General features: G+C 38.8%; 7 protein-coding genes, 1 long non-coding RNA gene, 1 other non-coding gene and 1 pseudogene across 15 annotated transcripts; 6 read left to right on the top strand and 4 right to left on the bottom strand.

The window, feature by feature from the left end:
- Nucleotides 1–533: 533 nt before the first annotated feature.
- Nucleotides 534–3,722, top strand: LOC108829427 (uncharacterized). The gene is made up of 11 exons (XM_018603084.2): nt 534–981; nt 1,797–1,884; nt 2,030–2,121; nt 2,205–2,323; nt 2,389–2,504; nt 2,592–2,719; nt 2,793–2,879; nt 2,961–3,021; nt 3,095–3,135; nt 3,216–3,336; nt 3,440–3,722. Exons 1-11 carry the CDS (start codon nt 626–628, stop codon nt 3,497–3,499), a joined length of 1,269 nt encoding a protein of 422 aa, XP_018458586.1. The 5' UTR covers nt 534–625; the 3' UTR covers nt 3,500–3,722.
- A 77-nt stretch (nt 3,723–3,799) lies between these two features.
- On the bottom strand, nt 3,800–5,015 carry LOC108829428 (probable glucan endo-1,3-beta-glucosidase BG3). Of its 2 annotated transcripts, none has more exons than XM_018603085.2 (2): nt 4,852–5,015; nt 3,800–4,765 (listed from the first exon to the last, which is right to left on the bottom strand). In XM_018603085.2, the coding sequence occupies exons 1-2, from the start codon at nt 4,940–4,942 to the stop codon at nt 3,900–3,902; spliced, it is 957 nt and encodes a 318-aa protein (XP_018458587.1). In that variant the 5' UTR covers nt 4,943–5,015; the 3' UTR covers nt 3,800–3,899. The 2 variants fall into 2 exon arrangements, with proteins under 2 accessions (XP_018458587.1, XP_056865715.1); XM_057009735.1 differs by having other exon boundaries at nt 3,800–4,757; nt 4,852–5,012.
- Nucleotides 5,016–6,669: 1,654 nt separating this feature from the next.
- LOC108806540 (probable transcription factor PosF21) lies at nt 6,670–8,815 on the top strand. Its single transcript, XM_018578686.2, has 5 exons — nt 6,670–6,871; nt 6,946–7,561; nt 7,636–7,768; nt 7,861–7,945; nt 8,176–8,815. The coding sequence occupies exons 2-5, from the start codon at nt 6,969–6,971 to the stop codon at nt 8,577–8,579; spliced, it is 1,215 nt and encodes a 404-aa protein (XP_018434188.2). The 5' UTR covers nt 6,670–6,871; nt 6,946–6,968; the 3' UTR covers nt 8,580–8,815.
- Nucleotides 8,775–9,874, bottom strand: LOC108806580 (uncharacterized). Its single transcript, XR_001942573.2, has 4 exons — nt 9,698–9,874; nt 9,306–9,616; nt 9,128–9,212; nt 8,775–9,017 (listed from the first exon to the last, which is right to left on the bottom strand). It is a non-coding gene; the product is annotated as an uncharacterized LOC108806580 (long non-coding RNA).
- A 147-nt stretch (nt 9,875–10,021) lies between these two features.
- On the top strand, nt 10,022–11,715 carry LOC108806551 (protein ENHANCED DISEASE RESISTANCE 2-like). 3 transcript variants are annotated; one of them, XM_018578697.2, is made up of 2 exons: nt 10,022–10,227; nt 10,719–11,715. In XM_018578697.2, exon 2 carries the CDS (start codon nt 10,733–10,735, stop codon nt 11,645–11,647), a length of 915 nt encoding a protein of 304 aa, XP_018434199.1. In that variant the 5' UTR covers nt 10,022–10,227; nt 10,719–10,732; the 3' UTR covers nt 11,648–11,715. The 3 variants fall into 3 exon arrangements, with proteins under 3 accessions (XP_018434199.1, XP_018434207.1, XP_056865332.1); XM_018578705.2 differs by lacking the exon at nt 10,022–10,227 and adding an exon at nt 10,307–10,346; XM_057009352.1 differs by lacking the exon at nt 10,022–10,227 and adding an exon at nt 10,328–10,393.
- Nucleotides 11,716–12,053: 338 nt separating this feature from the next.
- LOC108806567 (B-box zinc finger protein 24) lies at nt 12,054–13,742 on the top strand. 2 transcript variants are annotated; one of them, XM_018578725.2, is made up of 3 exons: nt 12,054–12,650; nt 12,795–13,130; nt 13,218–13,742. In XM_018578725.2, exons 1-3 carry the CDS (start codon nt 12,468–12,470, stop codon nt 13,455–13,457), a joined length of 759 nt encoding a protein of 252 aa, XP_018434227.1. In that variant the 5' UTR covers nt 12,054–12,467; the 3' UTR covers nt 13,458–13,742. The 2 variants fall into 2 exon arrangements, with proteins under 2 accessions (XP_018434227.1, XP_018434217.1); XM_018578715.2 differs by having other exon boundaries at nt 13,215–13,742.
- LOC130511769 (probable fructokinase-2) lies at nt 13,475–15,529 on the bottom strand (annotated as a pseudogene).
- A 1,835-nt stretch (nt 15,530–17,364) lies between these two features.
- Nucleotides 17,365–17,436, bottom strand: TRNAT-UGU (transfer RNA threonine (anticodon UGU)). Its single transcript has one exon. It is a non-coding gene; the product is annotated as a tRNA-Thr (tRNA).
- Nucleotides 17,437–17,531: 95 nt separating this feature from the next.
- Nucleotides 17,532–18,692, top strand: LOC130511856 (uncharacterized). The gene is made up of 3 exons (XM_057009616.1): nt 17,532–17,622; nt 17,765–18,212; nt 18,296–18,692. The coding sequence occupies exons 2-3, from the start codon at nt 17,766–17,768 to the stop codon at nt 18,452–18,454; spliced, it is 606 nt and encodes a 201-aa protein (XP_056865596.1). The 5' UTR covers nt 17,532–17,622; nt 17,765; the 3' UTR covers nt 18,455–18,692.
- A 277-nt stretch (nt 18,693–18,969) lies between these two features.
- LOC130510952 (protein SEMI-ROLLED LEAF 2-like) lies at nt 18,970–24,125 on the top strand. 3 transcript variants are annotated; one of them, XM_057007675.1, is made up of 20 exons: nt 18,970–19,093; nt 19,355–19,509; nt 19,617–19,691; nt 19,771–19,886; nt 19,982–20,096; nt 20,195–20,323; nt 20,402–20,449; nt 20,531–20,679; nt 20,762–20,958; nt 21,036–21,325; nt 21,520–21,669; nt 21,745–21,942; nt 22,025–22,174; nt 22,329–22,404; nt 22,598–22,725; nt 22,850–23,029; nt 23,117–23,260; nt 23,358–23,492; nt 23,571–23,768; nt 23,856–24,125. In XM_057007675.1, the coding sequence occupies exons 2-20, from the start codon at nt 19,375–19,377 to the stop codon at nt 24,021–24,023; spliced, it is 2,781 nt and encodes a 926-aa protein (XP_056863655.1). In that variant the 5' UTR covers nt 18,970–19,093; nt 19,355–19,374; the 3' UTR covers nt 24,024–24,125. The 3 variants fall into 3 exon arrangements, with proteins under 3 accessions (XP_056863655.1, XP_056863656.1, XP_056863654.1); XM_057007676.1 differs by having other exon boundaries at nt 18,987–19,098; XM_057007674.1 differs by lacking the exon at nt 18,970–19,093 and adding an exon at nt 19,110–19,266.
- The last annotated feature ends 133 nt before the right edge of the window (nt 24,126–24,258 follow it).

Raw genomic sequence — 24,258 nt, 5'->3', positions numbered from 1 at the left:
AATTATTTAAACCAATTCAAAAATACCATATATATTCTGGATTTTTTATATTCATTAAATCTTAAAATATATATATATATATATATAAATCTTTTTCAAATACATTTGGATATCCGAAATACTTCGACTCGAATCGGATTCAGTTTCAGTAATCTAAATACCAAAATTTTGAATAATTTGAATATTTATTAATTTCGGTTCGGGTTGTTACTTTTTTTTGGATCGGGATCGGTTCGATTTTTTTGATTTTGATTTTTTTTTGTCTAATTCTAATATTAACATGAAAAAAAATAACAATACATTTTATAAAAAAAATACATCCACACGGGAGTGCGGGTCAATGAAAGAAGAAGCCATGAAGATCCAGAGAGTAGACCTTTTAAATATTGAGCTATTTTTAATAAATTGATATCTTAAATATACAATCTGTATTATATTGAGCTATTTTTAATAAATCGAACTCTTGTGGGGATGAAATTGAAAACTTTCTTAAGCTACCGATACGGTGGCGTATTAGCAAGTCCACCTACGGCTCGTGACGCGTGCGGTGGTGCTCTGAAAGCTACAAAAAGACTTTCAACTTAATAAGCGAAAACCCGAGAAAGAAAAATCCAACGGATCCGCCATGACAGCTCGCAAGAGAGCTTCTTCAGTCACTAAATCCGAGAATCAACTGCCGCCGCCGCCGAAGAAGACGGCCACCATTGCTTCCACAGAAGATTTCCGTCTCGCACCGCCGAAACTGAGCGTGATCGTGGTGATCTCTTCGCTCCTCTGTTCGCTCTACCTCTACCTACTCTGTTTCCACTACAATGTCGACAGTGAGCTCAAGCGTCCGATCCTCATCAACGCTGGGCTTAGCTTGGTGGGTTTCTTCGTTACGCTCAAGTTGATTCCCGTGGCTGCTAGATACGTTCTGAGGCGTAACATGTTTGGTTTCGATATCAATAAACGTGGCACTCCTCAGGGAGATGTTAAAGTGTAAATTCTTTTTACTTCGTCTCTCCTTTTGTTGTGTTTGGTTTCAGCTTAGTATTAGTGTTTGAAATGGATGTTCTGTCGAAGTCTAGGCTTTGATTGGATCTCTGTGACATCTGACTTTAGTTTATTTATTTATGTTAAAGTGTAAGTCTTTACCCTCTTTAGATTTGTTTCCTTGGTTGTTTTGGTTTCAGCTTAGTACTAGTGTTTGAAATGGATTTTCTGGTTGAAGTTTAGACTTGATTTGATCTCTCTGTGACATCTGATTTCGGATTATTAAAGTGTAAGTCTTTACGTTCTGAGGCGTAACATGTTTGGTTTCGATATCAATAAACGTGGCACTCCTCAGGGTGATGTTAAAGTGTAAAGTCTTCTTTACTTTGTCTCTCCTTTAGTTCTGTCGAAGTCTAGGCTTTGATTTGATCTCTGTGATATCTGCCTTTAGTTTATTTATGCTAAAGTGTTAGTCTTTACCCTCTTCAGATTTGTTTCCTTGGTTGTTTTGGTTTCAGCTTAGTACTAGTGTTTGAAATGGATGTTCTGTCGAAGTCTATGCTTGATTTTGATCTCTTTGACATCTGACTTTAGTTTATTTATGTTAAAAGTGTATGTCTTTACCCTCTTTAGATTTGTTTCCTTGGTTGTTTTGGTCTCAGACTAGTATTAGTGTTCACTTTCTTTCCTGAAATGGATGTTTCTGTCAAAGTCTAGGCTTTTGATTTGATCTCTGTGACATCTGACTTCTGCTTGTTTGGTCTGATCAAAGAGCTGTTGTCTGGCTGATTTTTACCATTGTTCATCTTGTTTCTTTGTAGGCCTGAGTCACTGGGAATAGTTGTCGGTATTGTCTTCTTGATTGTGGCGATAATATTTCAGTTCTTTAACTTCACTGAAGACTCGTTGGTAAGTGTGTTCTGTACTCTGATCTACAAGCTGGATCACTCTTTTCTTTTGGCTGAATGGGTCATTGTTTATGCTTCGCATGTTTAAAGCCCTGTTGTTGTTTATTGCTTTTTGAAGACCCATTTTCATCAATCTCTCTATGCAGTGGCTTGTGGAGTACAATGCAGCACTGGCGTCTATCTGCTTCATGATCTTGCTTGGATTTGTAGATGATGTCCTTGATGTGCCTTGGAGAGTGTAGGTGCACTTCTTATAATTGTTTTATTTAAAGTTCATATGCGAACTTCTATCTAACATATTAATTCTTGTCAAATACGCAGGAAACTTCTCTTACCATCTTTTGCAACACTTCCACTACTAATGGCTTATGCTGGACATACAACTATCGTCATACCAAAACCTCTTGTTTCCTATGTTGGCTTGGAGATACTTGATCTAGGTACAGCTCTTCCTTTTTTGCATAGTGTTATATCATGTTCTTAATTGAATTTGTTATCCTGGCAGGACGGATATATAAGTTATATATGGCGTTATTGGCTGTCTTTTGCACTAACTCTATAAACATCCACGCTGGTCTGAATGGCCTTGAGATCGGTCAAACCGTAGTTATTGCAGCTGCTGTAAGTTCTGCAGTCAAAAATGCGTTTGAACTCTTCATTCTTTCGTCCCATTTCCCTTCATGTGTGATGCATCTCAGTTACTTGTAGATTTTGATACACAACGTTATGCAAATCGGAGCATCTGTGGATACTGAGTTGCGTCAAGCTCATGCCTTCTCTATATATCTTACTCAGCCGTTGATGGCAACATCCTTGGCAATGCTTGCTTTCAACTGGTAATACTTTCTCTGAAAGCCTTGAAATGGTTAAAAAGCTAATGGTTAATCTAACCACATTCAATGTTGTTAGGTATCCTTCTGCAGTTTTTGTTGGAGACACTTATACAGTCTTTGCAGGGATGACTATGGCAGTTGCTGGCATTCTAGGTCACTTCAGGTGTGTTTCCAGCCGTACATACCATGTTTTTGCATCTAACTAAAGTGTGAAGCCTCCAACTAACTCAATCCTCCTTTGCAGTGAAACCCTCCTAATCTTTTTTCTTCCTCAAGTGTTGAACTTTCTGTTGTCGCTTCCACAGGTTTGATCGCCTTTCTCTCTCTCTCTCACGCTTTCTTAGTAAGCATCTAACTAGCTGTTGTGTAACTCTTTAGCTTGCTGGCATTGTGAAATGTCCACGGCATCGTCTCCCCAAGTAAGCTATTTTTTTCCCTCGGTTACATAGTTGCAGAGCCGACAACACATGACTCTTTCACTCTCTCTCTTTCGAACCAGGTTTGATCCTGCAACGGGTTTGTTAACGGGAACAAAAGATGGAACCCTTGTCAATGTTTACCTGAGGATATTTGGTAGGAAAACAGAGAAGTCTCTTTGTATTCATCTTCTTGTTTTCCAGGTAAGCTTGTTAATGTCCATTCATCTCTAAACACAAGTTGGCTTATTACTACTTGCGAGAGAGAGAGAGATTACAAATTTGGTTTTTGTGTGATGTGTTGCAGGCACTAGCTTGCGCCTTCTGTTTCCTGCTTAGGCATTTTCTTGCTGGTTGGTACAAATAAAACCTTTGCATCATGAAGAATCTTTAAAAGGTTCCTCTATTTTATCTCTCTGCCTTCACAAAACACACAATACGAACTTTTTTTTTAGTATATCCATTTAGCATCATTGTTGTAGTTCACTTTTCATCCTTAAACGAGATCAAGTCGAGTGAATCTCAAAAATAGCAATATATTCATATCGTGGTATCTTTAACCAAATGATTGATAATAGATTTTGGTTTGATTTGGATGGTTTGGTTCAGTTTGCCCACTTCTATACAAAACGTTGTAGCCATCATCAGTGATATCATGTGTCTGTAATGGTTGAATTTGACATTTTATATAATAGTTTAACAACGACATAAAAGCAAAACAGAATGAATCCTCTCCTATGTCCAAACCTTGATGCCGAGAGATGAGCTTAACAATTATTCTGAAAACTGACATCAAAATCCAACAATAAATAAGTCTCGATAGGCAGCTCTGGCCTCCTTGGAGATCCACTCTTCACAATTCGTATCAAATTGTTCACATAAGTTCTTGCATTGTCCTCACTCGCAGCGGTTCCTCCCGATGTTGGCCAACCGCTCTCGGCCACCACGATCTTCACTGATCCGGCTCTTGATTCCTCCAGTGCCGCGTACATAGTGTCTAGGAGTGTGAGGAAGAGGTCTCGGTATGAGTATGAGCCGTCACTGAATAAAGTCTTATTTGAAGTTAACAGAGCATATTCCAAACTCAGGTCTCTCGTGTTAACGTAGGTGAAGTAAGTGTCGATATTCACGAGCAGGGGAGATTTCTTGATTACCAAGAAAGATAACACTGGGTCAATAAAGATCCGAAAATTCGATGTGAACAATGCGTCCGAGGGCGGAAACCAATTAAAACCGCTAGTGCCTATAGTTGTGGAGACCTTGATCCCGAGGTCTGAAACAGCTCTCTCCATGTTACGCATTGCGGGGAGGACAAACCCCGCGGATGTGTCCGAGTAATTCACCTCGTTCCCTACCGATATGTAGCGGAATCTGACACCCTTTGTGTAGTTGCGGACGTTGTTGTCTACCCATGTGTCGGCTTCCGATTGGTTGGAGGCAATACGCTGGATATCCGAGTTTGGAACATCGAGTATAAGTTCGAAGTTGGAGCCATTTAGAGCGGTGAGAGCCTCATGGTCGGGATAGTAAAGCCGCATCAGCTTGATGTTACGCTGCCGGTAAAACGCAACCACGTCTGCGGGACGTGGCAGGTTGTTTCCGATTTTCCCGTAGCACACCCCGATCTGCGCCGCTACATTTCCGAATTAAACATCATCCGCAAAGAAAATAACACTTTTAAATCAAATTATGATATCATCAATAGGTTAAGAACTGGACCTGCCGTGTCGAAGAAGGAAGCAAGTAGGAAGCTGTGAATAAGCAGTAACAGTGGTGCTGAGGCGAAGCAACTCGATCGATGATGATACATCTTCACGAAATAACAATGAAAGATAATGTTTAAGAGAACGGTTTTGTTTTATTCCAAGAGTAAAATGGGTGACTTGTAAGTCAATGAAATGAACCAAAGTCATCGAGTTATATCATTCACTAGTTTTTGGAATATTATCCATTAAATCCACCGTTCATGAATGTCTCTCTAAATCTATGCTTTGAAAAGTCAGGAAGTGTGAATTTTCTTAACTTTTAGCCATCACTGGCCAAAATTATTTTGGACCCTAGGGAAAAGTTTTTTTTTTGGTCTTTTACGTTTGATTTTTTAGTATATTTTTGCGTTTTGATAAATAAACCTTTAGAAAATTTTAGTATAGTTTTTCTTTTGGAAGAAGATTTTGGTATTATGGAACCAAAATAATATATACATATATACATTTTTGTATGGAAAATTTTCAGTTTTGTTTTAATTATTGACATACAGGATTGAGTTGGACCGTCGCACTCCATGTCTCCCTAAGAAGAGGTCCTGGGTGGCTTTCAATAGGGCTTAACCAACTTGACACTAAAATCTTACTGTTAAATGGAACGGATCATCGTCCACCTTCTCTAAGTCAAATACTATAATTTTTTTTTTTGAAATTAAGCCGGATCAAAATAGCTAAGCTGAAGAATTGTGAATAGGTAATCTTCTAGAGCAAATTTAGTGATAAATTATGTTAAACATTAAAAAATTAGACATAGAATATCTAACTTTCTCCGAGTAATGGATCTTTCCCTACATACCCCACTGCATAAAACCTAAGATTAATTGCGATGATGACTTGCATTTTGGAATCATTTTTTTTTTTTTTACTAAGACTGTTAATCTATCTATCTTATTAAAACAGAAACATTCTGTTGGACCTAACATTTATTTTGTAAGTTTTTAAATTAAATACACCTTTATACTTTATAGTTAAACCTACATTAAATCACTAATGTTCCTTTCTTTATACTACTATTCATGTTTCCAAACAATATACTTATTTCTTTATACTACTATCAATGTTTCCAAATAATATATTTTTATACTACTATCAATGTTTCCAAACAATACAATAATTAATCTTAGTTATTTTATATATATCATTTTTTCTTTAAAATTTTGTAGAAATGTTATAATTTCATAAATTGCGAAATAATGAACTTTAAAATTTGGATTATAAGATTACAAATTATGAAACTATTACAATTTAAATCCAATTAGATTACATATCGGTCATCCATCAGTTCAATCGGTTAGTCTCGGGTTTTAGTGATTTTTTTTAATATGTATATTTTAAAAACCTAAATTGAATTGTCAGATCTCCGGATTAACCGGTATAATCACAATCGGGTTGAATTTAAAAACACTGATTTAAATGCAAAAATATTTTAAATACACACTCTTTAAAAATTACCAAAATATTTGTGATTATTAGTGAAATTTTTCATCGTAAAATATTCCGCGCTTCCAAAGCGCGGGTCAAAATCTAGTACGTATTATATTCGCAGCACTCGACGGTCCACCAAAAAATGAACAACCACGTGAACCAATTTGACGAACATAATTGTCTCCGCGTTAAAAAAAGGAACGTGAAATGATCATCTAAATGATCCAACGGGCAGTAAACATCGTTGATATCAACACGCTAAAGCACCTGATTATCTCCCAACTTCCGACCAAGACGGTACACACGGTTCTACTACCGTTTCGTTTCGTACTTGTGCAATAATAATTCACTAAACCGAACACCACAGAACGACATCGTTTTAAAAAGAGTAAGAGAGAATGTTCGTCTTCTTCTTCCTCCTCGGATCTCTCTGATAATTTTTTTTTCCTTTTTTCTGGAAAAACCCAAACTTTCTCAGATAATTACTCAATTCAACAACTCTCTCGTCTCTCGCCGATCTCTCTTTGTGTCATTCTGCTGTTCAGATCTCTGTAAGTGTCTAAAAATACAATCTTTCTCTTTTTTAGGGTTTCCGTTTTTGATTTAGGGATTGCGACTTTCGTAGTTACCAAGGAACCAATCTGGGAAATGGACAAGGAGAAATCTCCTAGTGGAGGTCTACCTCCACCATCAGGCCGTTACTCATCCTTTCCTCATTTGTCTCCTCCAAGTGGGAGCACCACCACCCCAGATGCTAACCGTTTCAGCCACGATATTAGCCGAATGCCAGATAACCCACCCAAGAACAATCTAGGCCATCGCCGAGCTCACTCAGAGATCCTCACTCTTCCCGATGACTTGAGCTTCGACAGTGATCTCGGTGTGGTTGGTGGTGATGGACCTTCTTTCTCCGACGACACTGATGAGGACTTGATGTCTATGTATCTCGACATGGATAAGTTTAATTCCTCGGCTAGTTCTTCCTGTGAGCCGTCGGAACTCGTTTGGAGGAATGAGTTAGGCGGGGGCGGCTGCTCGGGGGGTTCTAATCTTCAGAGTACGCCTCCTGGTGGTAGTGAAAGACCGAGGATTAGGCACCAGCACAGCCAGTCGATGGATGGTTCGACGAGTATAAAGCCTGAGTTGCTTATGTCTGGGAATGAAGGAGTTGACTCTAAGAAAGCTATCTCTGCTGCTAAACTCTCCGAGCTTGCTCTCATTGATCCGAAACGTGCTAAGAGGTATCATTATTACTTTTTATTAGTTTTTGTGGAGAAGATTTATGTATGACACGGTTGTGTGTTATTTGATATAGGATATGGGCAAACAGGCAGTCTGCTGCGAGGTCAAAAGAAAGGAAGATGAGATACATAGCGGAGCTAGAGAGGAAAGTACAGACTTTACAAACTGAAGCTACTACTCTCTCAGCGCAGTTGACTCTCTTACAGGTTTCGTTGAATGCCCCTCCCTTGCTGACACCAGATTTTGTTTTAGATTTTATGATTTTAGTCCTTTTTACTTTTTTTTTTCTGATGTCCAGAGAGATACAAATGGGCTGAGTGTTGAAAACCATGAGCTGAAACTCCGAGTACAAACAGTGGAGCAACAAGTTCACCTGCAGGATGGTAATGATCTTTTCTCAAAAACACTTTCCTATCATTTTTTTGGCACTATTGGATGCAAATAGATTATGTCAACTAGTCTCGAAGTTGTATATATGCCTCATTCTGGATCTGTGAGTGTAGAATTGTATGTCATGCTTGGTTTTGGGGGCAAGGTGTTTAACTGGCTAAGAAAGTTTTTGATATTTTATAATCGCTGCTACTTGGTGAAGTGTATTTCCCTTATTTGACAGCATTAAATGACGCACTGAAGGAGGAAGTCCAACATCTCAAGGTATTAACGGGGCAAGGTGGTTCGAATGGTGGTGCATCATCAGTAATGAACTATGGTTCTTTTGGATCAAACCAGCAATACTATCCCAATAATCAGTCGATGCATACTATGCAAGCTGCACAACAGTTTCAGCAGCTCCAGATCCATTCACAGAAACAACAACAGCAGCAGTTTCAGTATCAGCAGCAGCAGCAGCAGCAACTTTATCAGCTTCAGCTTCAGCTTCAGCAGCAGCGGATTCAACAGCAGGAACAACAAAGCGGTGTGGTAGCGGAGCCGAGAAGGCCGATGTCTTCTTCTTCGGGTGGTCAGAAAGAGAGTGTGACATCGCCTGATCTTGAGTCTCCCTCAACAAAAGACTGAAGATTGTTGTTGTTGACTGTTGTTAGTGTCCAGTTTGGTGGAAAACAAGACGCACCGTAGAAGCTGTTAGTGAAGCCTTTGTCTGTAGTCTTTTATTAACCAAAACCATATTCAAATTCTTTGGCTTTTGTTCTGTTATGTTATTGAATCATCTCTCGCTTGGTTTTGGATTTGAAGCTTGTTTAAAGTAACATAAGTCTGCAAAGTATCTATCTTGAAGTTATGTGTTACATAAACGATCATTAGTTCATTACAAAGAGAAATGAGTTAGAAGACGGATTTTAAACCAATGGAGATAGACATTGAGAAGCAAAAAGCGTTTTTCTGTATTTAAATGCCAATGTTAAGCATATCCTTCTCTTGGCAAACTTCAGAGTCGTCCTGCTGCGATCTTAAGCCTTTGAGAGAATCTTCCAAGGAGAATGGAGGAAACGCGTCCTATCATGAAATAGCGTTTTATTTTAACACAGGCACTAACTATATTCCACAGGGTTTTTCTAAAGTGAAAAAAGATAAAATCTGAGTAAGCACAGAGATGTTAAGACTACTTTGCCATACTCCTGGGTCAAGTACTGTCTCGCAACTGTCACCTGTTGTAAGAGCCTTTCCATTGGTGTGTATCTTTTGCATGTTCTGGACGATGTGAAAAAAAATGAGTTAAAAAAACCTTATAATCTGTAAAAGTCACAGAGATTTTCTTGGAGGAGGAAGAAAAAAAGAACAAACCAAGAATGGCGCGGTTCAGTTTATCGGCAACCTGTTGGCTGTATTCAAAGCTGGAAAGATGTAAATCTGAGGTAGCTCAGGGTCTTCAAAATCACAAGTCAGCAACTGTATTGTGGCCTGCCACACACAGAGGGAAACAAACTGGTTTCAACTTTTCAACTAACAGCTTCCATCATTTGGAGAAGAGAAAACATAATCTGCGCCAATTCATCAAAGATTCAGAGACTTTAACTTGAAGCTTTTCGACATATTTTGGGACATCCCCAAAAAGAGCCACCAACCTTGTCTGAGCAGATTCAAGAGCTTCAGGGCTGTCACATGGAGAGAGAAACCAGTTTATAAAAGATTTCAATGCACTGAGGAACACTAACAGGCAAAACAAAAGTTCTCACCACTTGGCAGCACATCTAAGCTCAAGAAAATGAAGGCAAAGAAGATGGAAGTGTAAATCCTTGTTTTTCTCAATCAAGTCTTGAGCTAGCTCAATAGCCTCCAACAACGCCTTTTTCTCCAGTACAAGATGCATCATTTCTGAAACGTTTAATCAAAAAGAGACGAGAATTATTATTTAAAAAAAAAGTAAATAACCTGGAATTTTCATTTTTTTCTTTATTAATTTTAGTATAAAGTAAAAAAAAAAAAAGACATTGTTTTGTAATTAAAAACGATAGTATTACTAATTTGATTTTAGGAATACAGTAATTTGTATTTGGGGGTTTTCCATTTTTTCTCTGATAGCAATCAATATAAAAAACTTTCCTGTATGCTTTTATTTTTCTTAGTATTAATTCAATTTTTTTTTTGAAGAATCTGCTCGCAGCTTCCGTTTCATAACCAAAATAAAAAAAATCAAAGAAAAATCTTTTGAAATTGTGGAATTAGGGTTTTTGGGGGAGAATCCGTCTCTTCATCAGCTGAAAAGGTTTTACTTTCTCCCTGTGATTAGTTTAATTAATTATCTTTGAACTTGGAATTATTCTAATTTTAAAAAAAAGTTCCATCTGATCATTTATCCCTGAATCTTCGTGAACCTCTCCAAAAGTTTTCTCTTTTTCTGGGTTTCGATTCCTCTGTTTATCTTTAACAAGGTTGTTGAACTTTTCTCCTTTTTCTGGTGATAATTAAGGTGTATGAATAGATTATCAAATATTGCATCTTTGATTTCTGGGGGGATATGTGGTTTCTTGCAATGTTATTTCAGATCATCAAGGGTTAGCTAGGGTTCCTTGTAACTCACATAATCATATTGTGTGATCGTGTGCTTAATTTGATTGTGATCACTGTAAAAGTTTTAATCTTTAAAACTCTTTCGTGCCATATTACGATACGCTTTGTTCTTTCTTGATGGCTGGCGTGTTCTTCAGTACATTATACATGAGAGTAGCTTACTCAAAGGATGCTTGTTTGTTGCAGGTTTCCAACAAGATATGTCTGCCTCCTCCGGTGAAGAAACTGAGCCGGAATGGATCAAAAGAGTCAAATCAGAAGGAGCTGTTCCGTGTCTTAGTCCAGACAGCAAGGACTCCAGAAACAGTTGGACAACACCATCTCCCGACACATTCATGGTCAGAGGACCACATTACTTCTCCGACAAGGTCAAAGTACCCGCTGGCGACTTCCTTCTAAAGCCTCTTGGTTTCGACTGGGTCAAAGGCCCCACCAAGCTCTCCGAGATCCTAACCTATCCAAACAGCCGAATCAGGAAAGCCATCGACGAGCAGTTTCAAACAGAGGATAGTGCAGCTACCACTAAGCCTTTTGTATGGGCGTTCAATCTCCAGCTCCCTCACAAAGACAACTACAGCGCCGTGGCCTACTTTGTTTCCACAGAGCCTATCCCACAAGGCTCCCTCATGGACCAGTTCCTGAAAGGAGACGACGCGTTTAAAAAATCGAGGCTAAAACTGATTGCAAACATCGTCAAAGGGCCCTGGATCGTAAGGAAAGCTGTCGGAGAGCAAGCTATATGCGTCATCGGACGTGCGCTCTCTTGCAAATACGTCTCCGGAGAGAGCTTCGTGGAGGTTGATGTTGATATCGGGTCTTCGATGGTCGCTAGCGCCATTGTCCACCTCGCGTTTGGTTACATCACGACGCTGACTGTTGATCTCGCGTTCCTTATTGAGAGCCAGACCGATGCAGAGCTTCCTGAAAAGCTGTTGGGAGCTGTGAGATTCTCCCAGCTGCAGACTGACTCGGCTGGGGTTATGGAGCTGTCTTCTAGCACCGGTAACGAGCGGTCTAGCTGGTGGAAATCGATTGGGAATGGGTTAACTAATCTGCTTAATCAAGATACAGCCAACATGAACAATACATCATCTCCTGGTGGAAAGAAGCAGTAATTGATTTGATATAATTCTTTATAATTTCTTTGATTTCATTACAACTAAAACCTTATCATTTCTTAACATTGCAAATGTATAGATTGTTTTTTTTTACTAATATGGATTTGATATCCAACAACAATAACTCTTATAACCAACCATGTGAGAACATATCAAAAATAATACTATGTCATATACCTCAGCTTAAAATATCTCATGGATTGGTGCATTGCATATTACACAATAATGTCGTCATTCTAATAACATTCAAAAATGTCATTTTCATGATTTACGTGAAGTCGTGTAACATTCCACTTCTAGGAGAGAGTCTTGCTTTTCGTCTACTGACTGATTTGATTGAAACCAAATCCTCTTTCTACATGAAAGTCATACAAAATCTTTCTTCCTTGCTGTAATATTCCCTCCTAAAAATCTCTGCTAGGAAAATAAAATATTAAAAAAGAAGTGTGGAAATATAATAATAATATGTAAAAGTGGAAAGATACCGAAAGGAGAAAGGAGAGCCACAGAAGAAGAGTGGGACCCAAGTGACCTTGCTGTAATAAGCATAGTGTTTCCTTTTGATACGCAGTTTCATTTTTTTAAAAAAAAATCTCTTATCTTCTTCTCTTCTTCTCCTCCACACCACCCAGTTGTTCACTCACCAACAACTTGTCCTTCTTTAGTTGTTTACAATCTCTTGATTAATATCTCAAAACATTTTCTCTTCGCCTATATTTTTTTTTGCTAACCTATTCTCAGAGGAGAAAGGTAGATATTCAGGTGTTCTTGATCTATTAAACCAAGAATCAAGAACTGTGTTTGGAAGAAAAAAGAGATGAAGATACAGTGTGATGTGTGTGAGAATGCTCCGGCCACGGTGATATGTTGCGCCGACGAAGCAGCTCTGTGTCCTAAATGCGACGTGGAGATCCACGCAGCTAACAAACTCGCAAGCAAGCACCAACGCCTCCATCTCAACTCTCTCTCCACCAAGTTCCCTCGTTGCGACATCTGCCAAGTAAGTTTATAAAGATATAGATCTGTCTCTTTTGTTAAAGTAAAACCAAAAGATTTGTTTGTCTGGATCTATGATCTGTTTTAGATCTTATATAGCAACTGGAGAAGATTTGTATGCTCATTATGTTTGTTTTGTGACTTGTAGGAGAAGGCAGCTTTCATATTCTGTGTGGAGGATAGAGCTCTGCTTTGTAAGGACTGTGATGAATCAATCCACGTGGCTAATTCTAGATCTGCAAATCATCAGAGGTTCTTAGCCACTGGGATCAAAGTGGCTCTGAGCTCAAGTAGCTGCAGTAAAGAAACGGAGAAGAATCATCAATCTGAGCCTTCAAACAACCAACAGAAAGCTAAGGAGATTCCTGCAGCTAAAACCCCAAGCCAACAACAGCAACAGCAACAGCCTGCACCTGCTGCTGCTCCTCTTCCATGGGCTGTTGACGATTTCTTCCACTTCTCTGATCCTGAGTTCACAGATAAGGTAGAGATTAAAGTGGTTGATTGATGATCTTAATAATGCTTTGTTTTTTTGTATTGACTTGGTTCTTGTTTTTGGATATATTAGCAGAAAGGACAGCTTGATCTTGGGGAGTTAGAGTGGTTTTCAGACATGGGTTTCTTCGGTGATGAGATTAGTCAGGAGACTCTTCCCGCAGCTGAAGTTCCAGAGCTTTCCATTGCGCATTTAGGTCATGTTCATTCGTACAGACCAATGAAGTCCAACGTTTCATACAAGAAGCCGAGGATAGAGATCAGAGATGATGAGGATGATGATGAAGAGCATTTCATTGTCCCTGATCTAGGCTGAAAGCTATATATGTATAGTAGACATTTCTTAGAAACCTATCTGCATAAGGAGAATGATGTGTGAAGTCGTCAGTGTCCGTATCTTTTTAGTTTCGTCTAAGTTGAGTAAGCTATGTCTGAGAGCTTTATTACACACTTTTCTTTACTTTTTTTTTGTCCGAAATCTCTGTTAGATGTTTTGTGTTTGAGTTTGTTCATATACCCTCTTTGAACATGGTATTTGCTATATCTTTGGTACTACTACAAACTCGAATCTAAACTTGAATAAAAGGAGTCTTCCTCTGCTTATATATATATATATATATATATATATATATATATATATATCTGCATCCCTCTTCTGCATTTTACTCTAAATCATCTTTGAGATTGTGACCATAAACCAAAAGAGATGAAAGTAATTATTACTTAAAACGGATTGTCTCTTTCTTCCAAGGATCTTCGTTTATATGATATCAAAATATAAGAAAAAAACTCTGATTTTTTATTACTAGCAAGATATGCCAAGAAAGATACAAAGAGAAAAGATAACAACATTTGGATACTTTAATATTTCAAAAAAAAAAATCATCAGCAGCAAGACAAAGCGCAGATTTCTGTAGTATTAATTAAAAGTTTGTCACTACGTCTCTCTATTTGTCTTTAAGAAGAGAGAGAGCTTCACACTCTGAAGGAAGTGCTGGAATGGCTCCCTTCTTGGTCGTCGTGATTGCTCCACAGGCGTTTGCGAACCTCAGCACTTTTCTCAACCTCTCTTCCTCCTAATTAGTAAAAAGATAGTTATTCAGTAAATCACACTTGTTACACGCATGATCATTGAGAGGTTTAGGGTTAATGTTCAACCTCGAGTACAGTCTGATCATCAACAATCTGGCTTAGAAACGCCCCGATGAAGGAATCTCCAGCTCCGGTAGTATCCACCGCGCTCACATCAAATGCTTCAACAGATCCATGAAAACCCTAAAACATGTGTCTTTATTAGCAAGCAATCAGGTAAAAAGTAAGACATTGTCATGATGATGCGTAGGGCACAAGTTACCTTAGTGTAGTAACGACATCCCTTTTCACCGAGGGTAACAAGCAATAGCTTCAAATTGGGATGCCATAGAGACATGGCTGACTCATCATCGATGGTTTTGTTTTGGGTAAGGAACTCAATCTCCACGTCACTGACCTTGATGATCTCAGCCTTGTCCCAGATGCTCATGATCTGTGTCCTAGCTTCTTCAGGTGATGACCAAAGAGGTTCCCTTAGGTTAGGGTCGTAGGAAAGAAGAGCTCCCGCTTCTTTCGCCACTTCCATTGCCTTCAAATGAGCCGACCTACATGGCTCCGTTATCAAACTTATTGATCCATAGTGAAACACCTTGGCCTGCCATAAAAACAAACATTAATCAAATCTCCAACCACATATAATTGTAAAAAACATATATGTCCCGTTCTGGACATAGACGGATGAAACATTGGTCGGTGGATTTTATTTATTTATTAAAATTAATTTAAAAATGTTTATGGCTGCGTAAAATGTTAAACATACGGATCTGATTAGTTCGAGGTTGAGTTCGTCTGGTCGGAGCAACATATCGGCGCTAGGGTTCCGGTAAAACATAAACTCCCTGTCTCCGTCTGAACGCAACGTGACGAAAGCGAGTGCGGTTCTCGCTCCCTTGTCGAAGTTGATCCCCTTGTCTTCAACACCGTTCTCCCTCAAGATACCTGCAAGCATATGGCCGAACTCGTCATCACCTAGCTTTCCAACGAAAGCTGCACGACCACCGAGACGCGTGACTGCGATGGCGACGTTGGCGGGAGCACCTCCGGGAGCTTTGAGAAACCCGGGAGATTGAGCGAGGGAAACGCCGGATTCCGTGGGACGAAGTCTATGAGCATCTCGCCGAAGCTCACGATGAGGCCTTTCTTCTCTACGTTGGAAGACATTGGGACAAGGTCTAGTTTGTGTTCGAGAGATCGGAGAACGAAGATGATAGAGAGGATGATAAGTGAACGAAGGTTAGTGTAGTTTATATAATGGTTTAAGAGAGTGAAGAGATGGTTTAAAGCTTTTGATGTCATCGTTTCACTCTGGTAAAGAATATGTTAGAAAAAGAAATGAATCAAAAAGATAATCGTAAACAGTCATATCCTTGTAGATATATATCTTTGAAACGTTGGATATATATACAAGTTTATAGATATTTGCATATATACTATATCTTGAATTACAAATTTCTTAGCACTTCTGCAATGCATTATTCTAATTTTCTTTTAATTGTTTTCTACAATTGCTTTCAAGGTTCAGTGGATTCAACGTTTCTATATGGTTATAAATCTTTATAATGGATACGAACAAAATACTCTTTAAATTACATGACGTATGTATGGCTCTGTATGGATATGTATCAGTCTTCTATATTCTAAATCTTTTCTTCACCCACAAGGAAATGATCTTTTGACTACATTATAAGAAACAGAGCTCAAAGAACACACTATTTCTCCTTCTTCTTGCGCTTCGTTAGCGGCATGCAGCTCTACACACTAACAACAGAGAAAGAATAAAATTTAATAAATTAATCCCTTTTATCTAACAACGTTGATCATATCATATATGAAATGTTAAGTACCTCCTCAGGATAGATTGAATTGTAGTGAAAACCTCAGCGTTAAACATATAATTAACTCAAAAGCCAACACATGAATTATTATGAAGAAAAAGAGACCTTTACTGAACAGAGAACCTTGAGACATATTGGGTTGAAAAGGAGAATATGCATTGCAACTTACGGCGATTAGACTTCTGCAAATTGAGGAACAATCTGAGTGTAACATGAATAGTTGAAGCTGAATGAAGATACCACAAACATCCGAACACCAAAATACAGTAGCAGTAAAACAAAAATGTGAAATCTCATTTCATATGTCAACTTACATGCATACATTAAACAACTAGGTGCTATTATCTCATCAACCTGACTTACAACTTGTTCTCTGAGAAAACTATGGCGCCCTGGAGAGAGGTAACTCTGGTCCAATAGTGACCAAAACTGAGAAAAGTTATAAACCAGTGACACATTGCCAAATTTCATGTGCAAACCATGACCAGAAACGAGAAGCAGAGAAATAGACCTGGCAGTTTCCGTCTCCTTGAATTTTGTTCTCCCTAAGCCATAAAGCTGTAAGCTCTAGTGTATAATACAGAAGAAGAAATTTCTCACTACACGTTCAAAATAAATCTAAAACCAAAAGATTGGTTGCAAAGTTACACCAATGTTTGAGCACTCTATAACGTAAAGATGCTCTTTTGCACTCTTGTCACTAACTAGCAAGAAGCCTGCTGAACCACAGAAATGGCGACAAGCATTTTTCTCTAGATTGTATCTGAAATCATTAACTATAACATACCTCTGAAATAGCCTTTCATGATCAGAAATCTGTTCATACTCTGACGGTACTTCCCCCATTAATTGTCTAAAATAGCCTTGAGTAAGCATTTGTCTCATTAACTATTAGCTAACTTTAATTAAAACGCGAACTAATGTTAATCAAATATATACAGACATCGAAGGCTCCATATTGTACAAAATTCATACATTTACTCTCTTTTTTTAACATCAACTATACTATGTGTTATGTTCATTTTTCTGCAAACAATCAAACAACAAACACACAAACAAGGCGTTATGTTTTAAGATTTTAGAAAATATAGACATACGAGAGGGAAAAAGTTATTGCCAAATTGACAAGGAGGAACTTATATGGTAATGGTGAAGAAGGCAAATAACAATTATCTCAGTGTCTGGACACCATGTTCTATTTGTTCTCACACTATGTCAATTACGAATAAGTTTTCTCCATCAACCAAGTAACAAAATCTTCCCTAAAAAGTTTGAAAAGGTTAGAATTAAAAAAAGTGCCCACACGCAGGATCGAACTACGGACCTTCAGTTTACAAGACTGACGCTCTACCACTGAGCTATACGGGCTTTGCGAACGTAGTCACATTTGTAAATAATTGAGTTTTTGTTAAGTATAGTCATGATCTTTTCGCTCAAACAATATTATTATTAATCGTCGTCATTATTTGTTTCCGAACTAACTAAACCATCACTCGATCGATCAAAATCAGCGGTTTCTCCTTCCTTCCTCCCTCCTCCGAGACGTTTCGCGAGGTAATAGTTTGATCTCCATCCTCCAATCGTAAATTTTTTTCGGTTTACTCCGTCCCTGTTAGAATCGGTTTAGATTGGTAACATACATAAAACCCTAGATTAGCGCCATGATTGCTCAGTCTCTGATTTTGATTGATTTTAGAATGGCGACTCCGGAAGAAGCAGAGTACGAATCCTTTCTCGAGAAAGTCCGCCGCACCGTCTACGTCGACGAGCTCACTCCCCACGCCTCCAAAGCGGTCGTGGAATCTGCCTTCAGCCAGTTCGGCACCGTCAAGGAAGTGATCTTCTTGCCTAACTACCTGGGCCCGAAGGAGCTTCCGGCAGGCGTTCTGGTGGAGATGGAGTCGGAGCAGAAGGCCAAGGCTGTGATCGAGACTGTCTCTCAGTTCCCTTTCATGGTCGCCGGGATGCCGAGGCCCGTGAGAGCCTCTGCTGCTAGGCCCGCGATGTTTAGCGATCGGCCCAAGAAGCCTGGCAGGAGGATCCAGTTCCGTTGGGTGGATCCTGGTGATCCTGAGTTTGATAAGGCGCAGAAAGTGAAGAAGGTTGTTAAGAAACACGCGGCTGAAGCTGCGTTTATGATTAAGGTTAGAGTAAAAAATAACATTACTGCTGTGAAAAGCTGTGAGAATGTGGTTTCGGATGTGTGTTTTGTTGTGTGTTTTTGCAGAAACAGCTGGAGGATGCGGAGGAGCTGGCGAGACAGCAATCGGAGACGGTGACAACGCATCACAGGAAGTACGAGATAATTGATAAGCTGACACACGAGGGTGTTGCTCAGGATCTGGCTGGACATTACAACATGAAATGTGGCCCTCCTCGTCGCTAGTGAGAGAGAGAGAGAGAGAGATGATTCTGACTAGTTTGTGTGCTTTTTGGTAGACTTTGACTTGTGTTTTTAGTCTCTTCTTTTAACTCCTAATGTTCTACTTGTCTATTCTCTAGTTCTCATTTTTTTTCTACCAAGTTTTAGCAGTGTAAGTGTGAAGTACTTTAGAACATGTTTGTGTGATGATGGAGGTGATCAACTGTTTCTACATGACAAATAGAGTATGTTTTAGATTAAATCTTTGCTTAATCTCCTCGTGCTCCCTGATTAGTGCAAGGCAAGGAGGGCTACTATAACTTCTTCAAATGTTACAGATACTACTTGTGTAGTGGTTGGGTTTTGTTTTATATGGGCTAAATACACTAGGCCCATTAGCTGTATCGTAGCGCACGGGCCTGACAATTTTGTACTGCTTACTTAATAAATTTAAAAATCCGGACCAACAAGTAAAACCCAGACAAAAGATAGTTCAATTTAGTAAGTTTCTGGAACTGACACTTTCCGACAATAATGGCGGAAAGAGAAGGTTTAAAAAGATTTGTTAATAATAATGATAAAAAAAGAAAGAGAGCGATGACAGCTCTGAGCGGGGATTAGATTTTCAATCTCCACAACTGCCTCTTCCCCCCGTCTTCCTCGGTGAGGTTACATTACATCTCTTTATTGTTTTCTGATTAATTCCACATTTTGAATTTCCCGTAATTTTGTTTCCTTTTTTCTTTTATCTCCCCCTTCTTCTTTTTTTTTGCTGGGGGGTCTCAAATTTTTGGGTAGGATTAGGGTTCCATCAGAAACCGCATTGCTGCTGGGGGGTACAATTTTTTTTCTTGATTTATCTTCAGACGTTTATTCTTCTTATTATTATTGTTATTGTTTTAAATAATGAAATGGTGTTTGCAGGGAAGAAGAAATAGAAGAGAATGGGGGTTATATCCAGACGGGTTTTGCCCGCCTGTGGTAACCTCTGTTTCTTCTGCCCTTCCTTGCGTCCCAGGTCTAGGCATCCCCTTAAACGCTACAAGCACATGCTCGCTGAGATTTTCCCTCGCAATCAGGTCATCTCTTCTCTTATTTTTTTTTTGGTACTAATGAGATTCATCTACATTGTCTTTTTAATGGGAGGGGGTTTTAAAGTTTCTTTCCAATGCTGTGGTTTTGGCAGGATGCTGAACCAGACGATAGAAAAATTGGCAAGCTTTGTGAGTATGCGTCAAGGAATCCTTTACGAATCCCAAAGGTTAGTTTCTTCTTCTTTTTTTTTTTTTTTTATAATAAATCTCTTATTCCCTTCTCTAAGTTTTATTTGGTTTTGACAGATTACAGAGTACCTTGAGCAAAAATGCTACAAAGAACTGCGGAATGGAAATACCGGATCAGTTAAAGTCGTCTTGTGCATTTACAAGAAAATGCTTTCCTCATGTAAGGAGCAGATGTAAGTAGTATTTTCTTTCCTCATGATGTGGTCGCATATTCTGGTTATCTGAGGACTAGTGCATCACACTTTTCTTTTCTATTTTTTTTTTGTAGGCCTCTATTTTCGTGTAGTTTGCTAAGCATTGTCCGAACTCTTTTAGAGCAAACAAAAGAGGAAGAAGTTCAGATATTGGGTTGCAATACCCTCGTTGACTTTATAAGCTTACAGGTACGTACGTTGAGCATGATTTTAGACATTGTTTACATGTTCTTTCTTTTGGTCTCTGTTCAATCGGTATGGTGGTAACACATTTGTGTTAACTACAGACTGAGAATTCGCACATGTTCAACTTAGAAGGCATAATCCCTAAACTCTGTCAACTTGCTCAAGAGATGGGGGATGATGAAAGATCACTCCGATTACGGCCAGCAGGAATGCAGGCTTTGGCATTCATGGTAATGGTTTACACAAAAACATGTTCCTATAATAAATGGATGTGTGCAACATGTTACTAAACCAATAGTTACTCCCAGGTATCTTTCATCGGTGAGCATTCTCAACTATCTATGGACTTGGATATGGTTAGTCGTCTGTTACTTTAACTTACATCAAAGGTTTATGCAAGTCATGGTATGAACCTTTTTTTTTAAATCTTGAATTAGATTATGTGTGTGATTCTGGAGAACTATATGGATTTGGAGAAGAAGGGCCAAGAAGATACCAACGAGGCTGGTGAAAATTCAGAAACGAAGATTCCCAAAATGAGTAAATGGGTTTCTTTCAAACGTAATCCTGTGAATGAGGAAAACATGTAAAGGCTTCTCTGAACTTTAGTGTCACTGGAAATGCATTTTGTATTTGTTATTTGATTTATTCGTTAAAATCCATTTCAGGGATCTTTCAAAGAGCCCTTCATACTGGTCTATGGCTTGCCTTTGCAACATAGCAAAACTAGCAAAGGAAACCACAACTCTTCGTCGAGTTCTGGAACCGCTTATGAATGCTTTCGACTGTGGAAGTTACTGGTCTCCAGAGAAAGGCGTCGCCTCTTCTGTTTTATTGTTTCTGCAGTCTCGTCTCGAAGAATCAGGTCAGAGTTAGAGATTTTACGTTGCTATCTTACCTTGTTTTAACTTGGCTACTGACTGAACAAGTATGGAAAAGCAGGAGAGAATTGTCATGTGTTGGTATCTTCTTTGATCAAGCACTTGGATCATAAGAACGTAGTGAAGCAACAGGGTGTTCAAGTCAACATGGTCAACGTAGCCACATGCCTTGTGCTACACGCTAAGCAGCAGGCTTCAGGCGCGCTGACTGCTGTGGTAGCTGACTTGATCAAGCACTTGAGGAAATGCCTTCAGAATGCAGCTGAATCTGATCTGTCTGCTGATGAAACGAAGCTCAACTCTGAGCTGCAGAATGCATTAGAGAATTGCATGGCAGAGCTCTCAAATAAGGTTAGTTGGACTGTTATCCAACTATTCTATCAAATTAAATTAATATTAAACACAAATATGATTACAAAAAATTCAAATATAAAAATTAAAAGTTTCAAAAAATATTATACCCAAAGACGAGTCATAATCTAGTATATATCTTAATACACAACCTTATGACTTTGTTCAATTCTTTTATTCTGTTTTGGTCTAAGGTTGGGGAAGCAGGGCCTATTCTTGATATGTTGGCAGTGGTTCTTGAGACGGTATCCACTAATGTACTCGTTGCTAGGACCACAGCATCAGCCATTCTCCGTGCTGCGCATATAGTATCAGTGGTCCCAAATGTATCTTACCACAAGAAAGTAAGAGGGATTTTTTTTTTTAACTGCAACTTTTTGTTTTGTATAACGGATTTACCTTATGGTTTGTTGTCCCAGGTGTTTCCGGATGCCTTGTTTCACCAACTTCTCCTTGCAATGTCCCACGCAGACTGTGAAACTAGAGTTGAGGCACACAAGATATTCTCCCTCCTGCTTCTTTGTACGCTTCGTTTGCCTTGGTCAGACCAATATGATGAAACCTCAGATAGTTGTCAGTCCTTGGAGAGCTTAAAGGATGTTGATGATGGTATAAAGGTAATGATATTAATTGGCCTTTTTTTTTTCTTATGGATTTGAGTGTATTTGATGGTGAGCTGACTATAATGTGCTTTAACAGTCGTTATGTTCACTCCGACTGAGTAGTCACCAAGTGAATATGCTCCTTTCATCCCTATGGATCCAAGCAACTTCTACCGAGAATACCCCTGCAAACCTTGTGGCCATGGCCAGCACTTATAATATAACTCTCTTGTTTTCAGTAGCAAAGGTTAGTAGCACCACCAAGTGAATATGCTCCTTGATTCTTTCAAATTCAAAATGAGCTCAACACTGGGTTTAATGGTGTTATAAACTTTGTTTACGTGATGGATTCTCCTCCATATGTAGATAGAAAGGCACTTTTTGAGTTTGTAATTTTGCAGAGATCAAGTCACATGGCTCTGGTGCGGTGTTTTCAACTGGCATTCTCTCTTAGAAATCTCTCACTGAATCAAGATGGTAAGTGAAAGACTATGATTTAATAACTTTTCTGTCCATTTAGAAGTTACCTACTTTGCCTGGTTAGATATATAATGAATGGATCCCCATGTATATGCATTTGCTATGGTAAATATAATTCCCACTAGATAGTTGCATAGATACTTTCCTTTGTTTGTTTCTGACATATTATATTTCTGGTATGATTCTGAAGGAGGTATGGAGCTCTCTCGTAGAAGATCCATCTTCACGTTTGCATCATATTTGCTCATTTTTAGTGCCAAGATCTCCAATGTACCGGAGCTAATTCCACTTGTCAAAGAATCTTTGAATTCCCAAATGGTGAGGTTTTGTGAATTATTGCATCAGTTCGTTTTTTTCGTTTTCAAAATCCATTGCTTTTGGGGTGTGCTCAGCTGTCTTTTATAATTCGTATGTGTGTGCAATTACATCATGTTTTGAATAGGTTGATCCTTGTCTTGTGCTGGAAGGAGATATCAGACTGCTTGCTGTATCTTCTGGGTTTCCACAGAAAGATGATGATAGTGCTTCTCTCAACTCCTCAGCGGTTGTTGTCTCAAATGATGGTTTCCTCAAGGAAATTGTTATCACTCAATTCACATCGAACTTTCAGACATTATCCGAGGTACTTATATTTTGGTGCAAGTTAGGTTTGGTCTTGTAGCCAAACATCTTCAACTTCTTCTGAAAATGTTGTGCAATGCTCTCTCAGGAGGAGCAATCAAATTTGAGAAAGGGAATCGAGTCAGATTTTTCGCGAGATGATGATGCACACCCGCTTGGTGCACCATTGTTCATGGATACACCAGGATCTAGCTCTCCTATTGATCAAACAGAGGTTGCAGCTTTTGATGAGGTAATAATAATAATGACTTCATTAGAAAATTGCACTTTTAGTTGATTCAAGAGTGTGAGATTCTCTTATTTGCAAATTCGTGTGGGATCCCGTTCAGGTTGAGCTTTCAGCAATAGTGGCATTTGAAGGAACTTCCCCGGGAGCTAGTGGAAGTGAGCCTGGCCACAATAAATCCTTGTCCTCAAACACTAACCTAGCTGATGTTCTGAGTGTCAATCAGTTGCTAGAATCGGTAATATATATACAATACACACAAATTTCTATTGGTTTCCTTTTTAATGTAATTTTTTAAAAAATTGGTGATGTGTAGGTATCAGAAACTGCCAGGGAAGTTGCAAGCCTCCCTGTTTCCTCCATCCCTGTACCTTATGACCAAATGATGAACCAGTGCGAAGCTCTTGTGACGGGTAAGCAGCAAAAGATGTCCGTACTTCGAAGCTTCAAACCTGAGGCAACCAAAGCTATAACTCTCTCAGAAGAGGATGAACTCTTTCTTCTCGATGATGAGGTTAGTTAGATAAGAGTTTGTTTTCTGTTCTATCTACCGACATGAACTTTCAAAATTTCGTTTTTGGTATCTCTTGTGTGTTGGCAGACAGAAGAAGAAGCTGATGAAGATGATCAGAAGGTACTGAATGTGGTACAAGTCCAACAACCTCAAGCAGGCCAGCTCGGATTCTGCTCACTCGAAGTGGAACAAAACTCGTTTCGGTTACCTTCTTCAAGCCCTTACGATGAGTTCTTGAAAGCAGCCGGATGTTAAGACGGTACATTCTTTGAAATCTTGCATGTAACTTTATATTATATAGACACACGGCATGATGTATACATATATATATATTATTACGTGTAATCTTGTGCTTCATCTATCTAATATATTAAAAAGTGAGTTAGGACTCACAGAGAGATGACACATCAATTTTTACTAAAATCATATCTCTAATTAACATCCGGCAGTGGAAGGTTTAGAAGTTGAGAGATATGAAACAAGACATCAT

Source organism: Raphanus sativus, chromosome 4 (assembly GCF_000801105.2).
Source record: "Raphanus sativus cultivar WK10039 chromosome 4, ASM80110v3, whole genome shotgun sequence".
In the NCBI taxonomy this organism is placed as follows: domain Eukaryota; kingdom Viridiplantae; phylum Streptophyta; class Magnoliopsida; order Brassicales; family Brassicaceae; genus Raphanus; species Raphanus sativus.
Note: the sequence above shows the minus strand (reverse complement) of the source record. Positions and strands in the feature narration are given on the sequence as shown.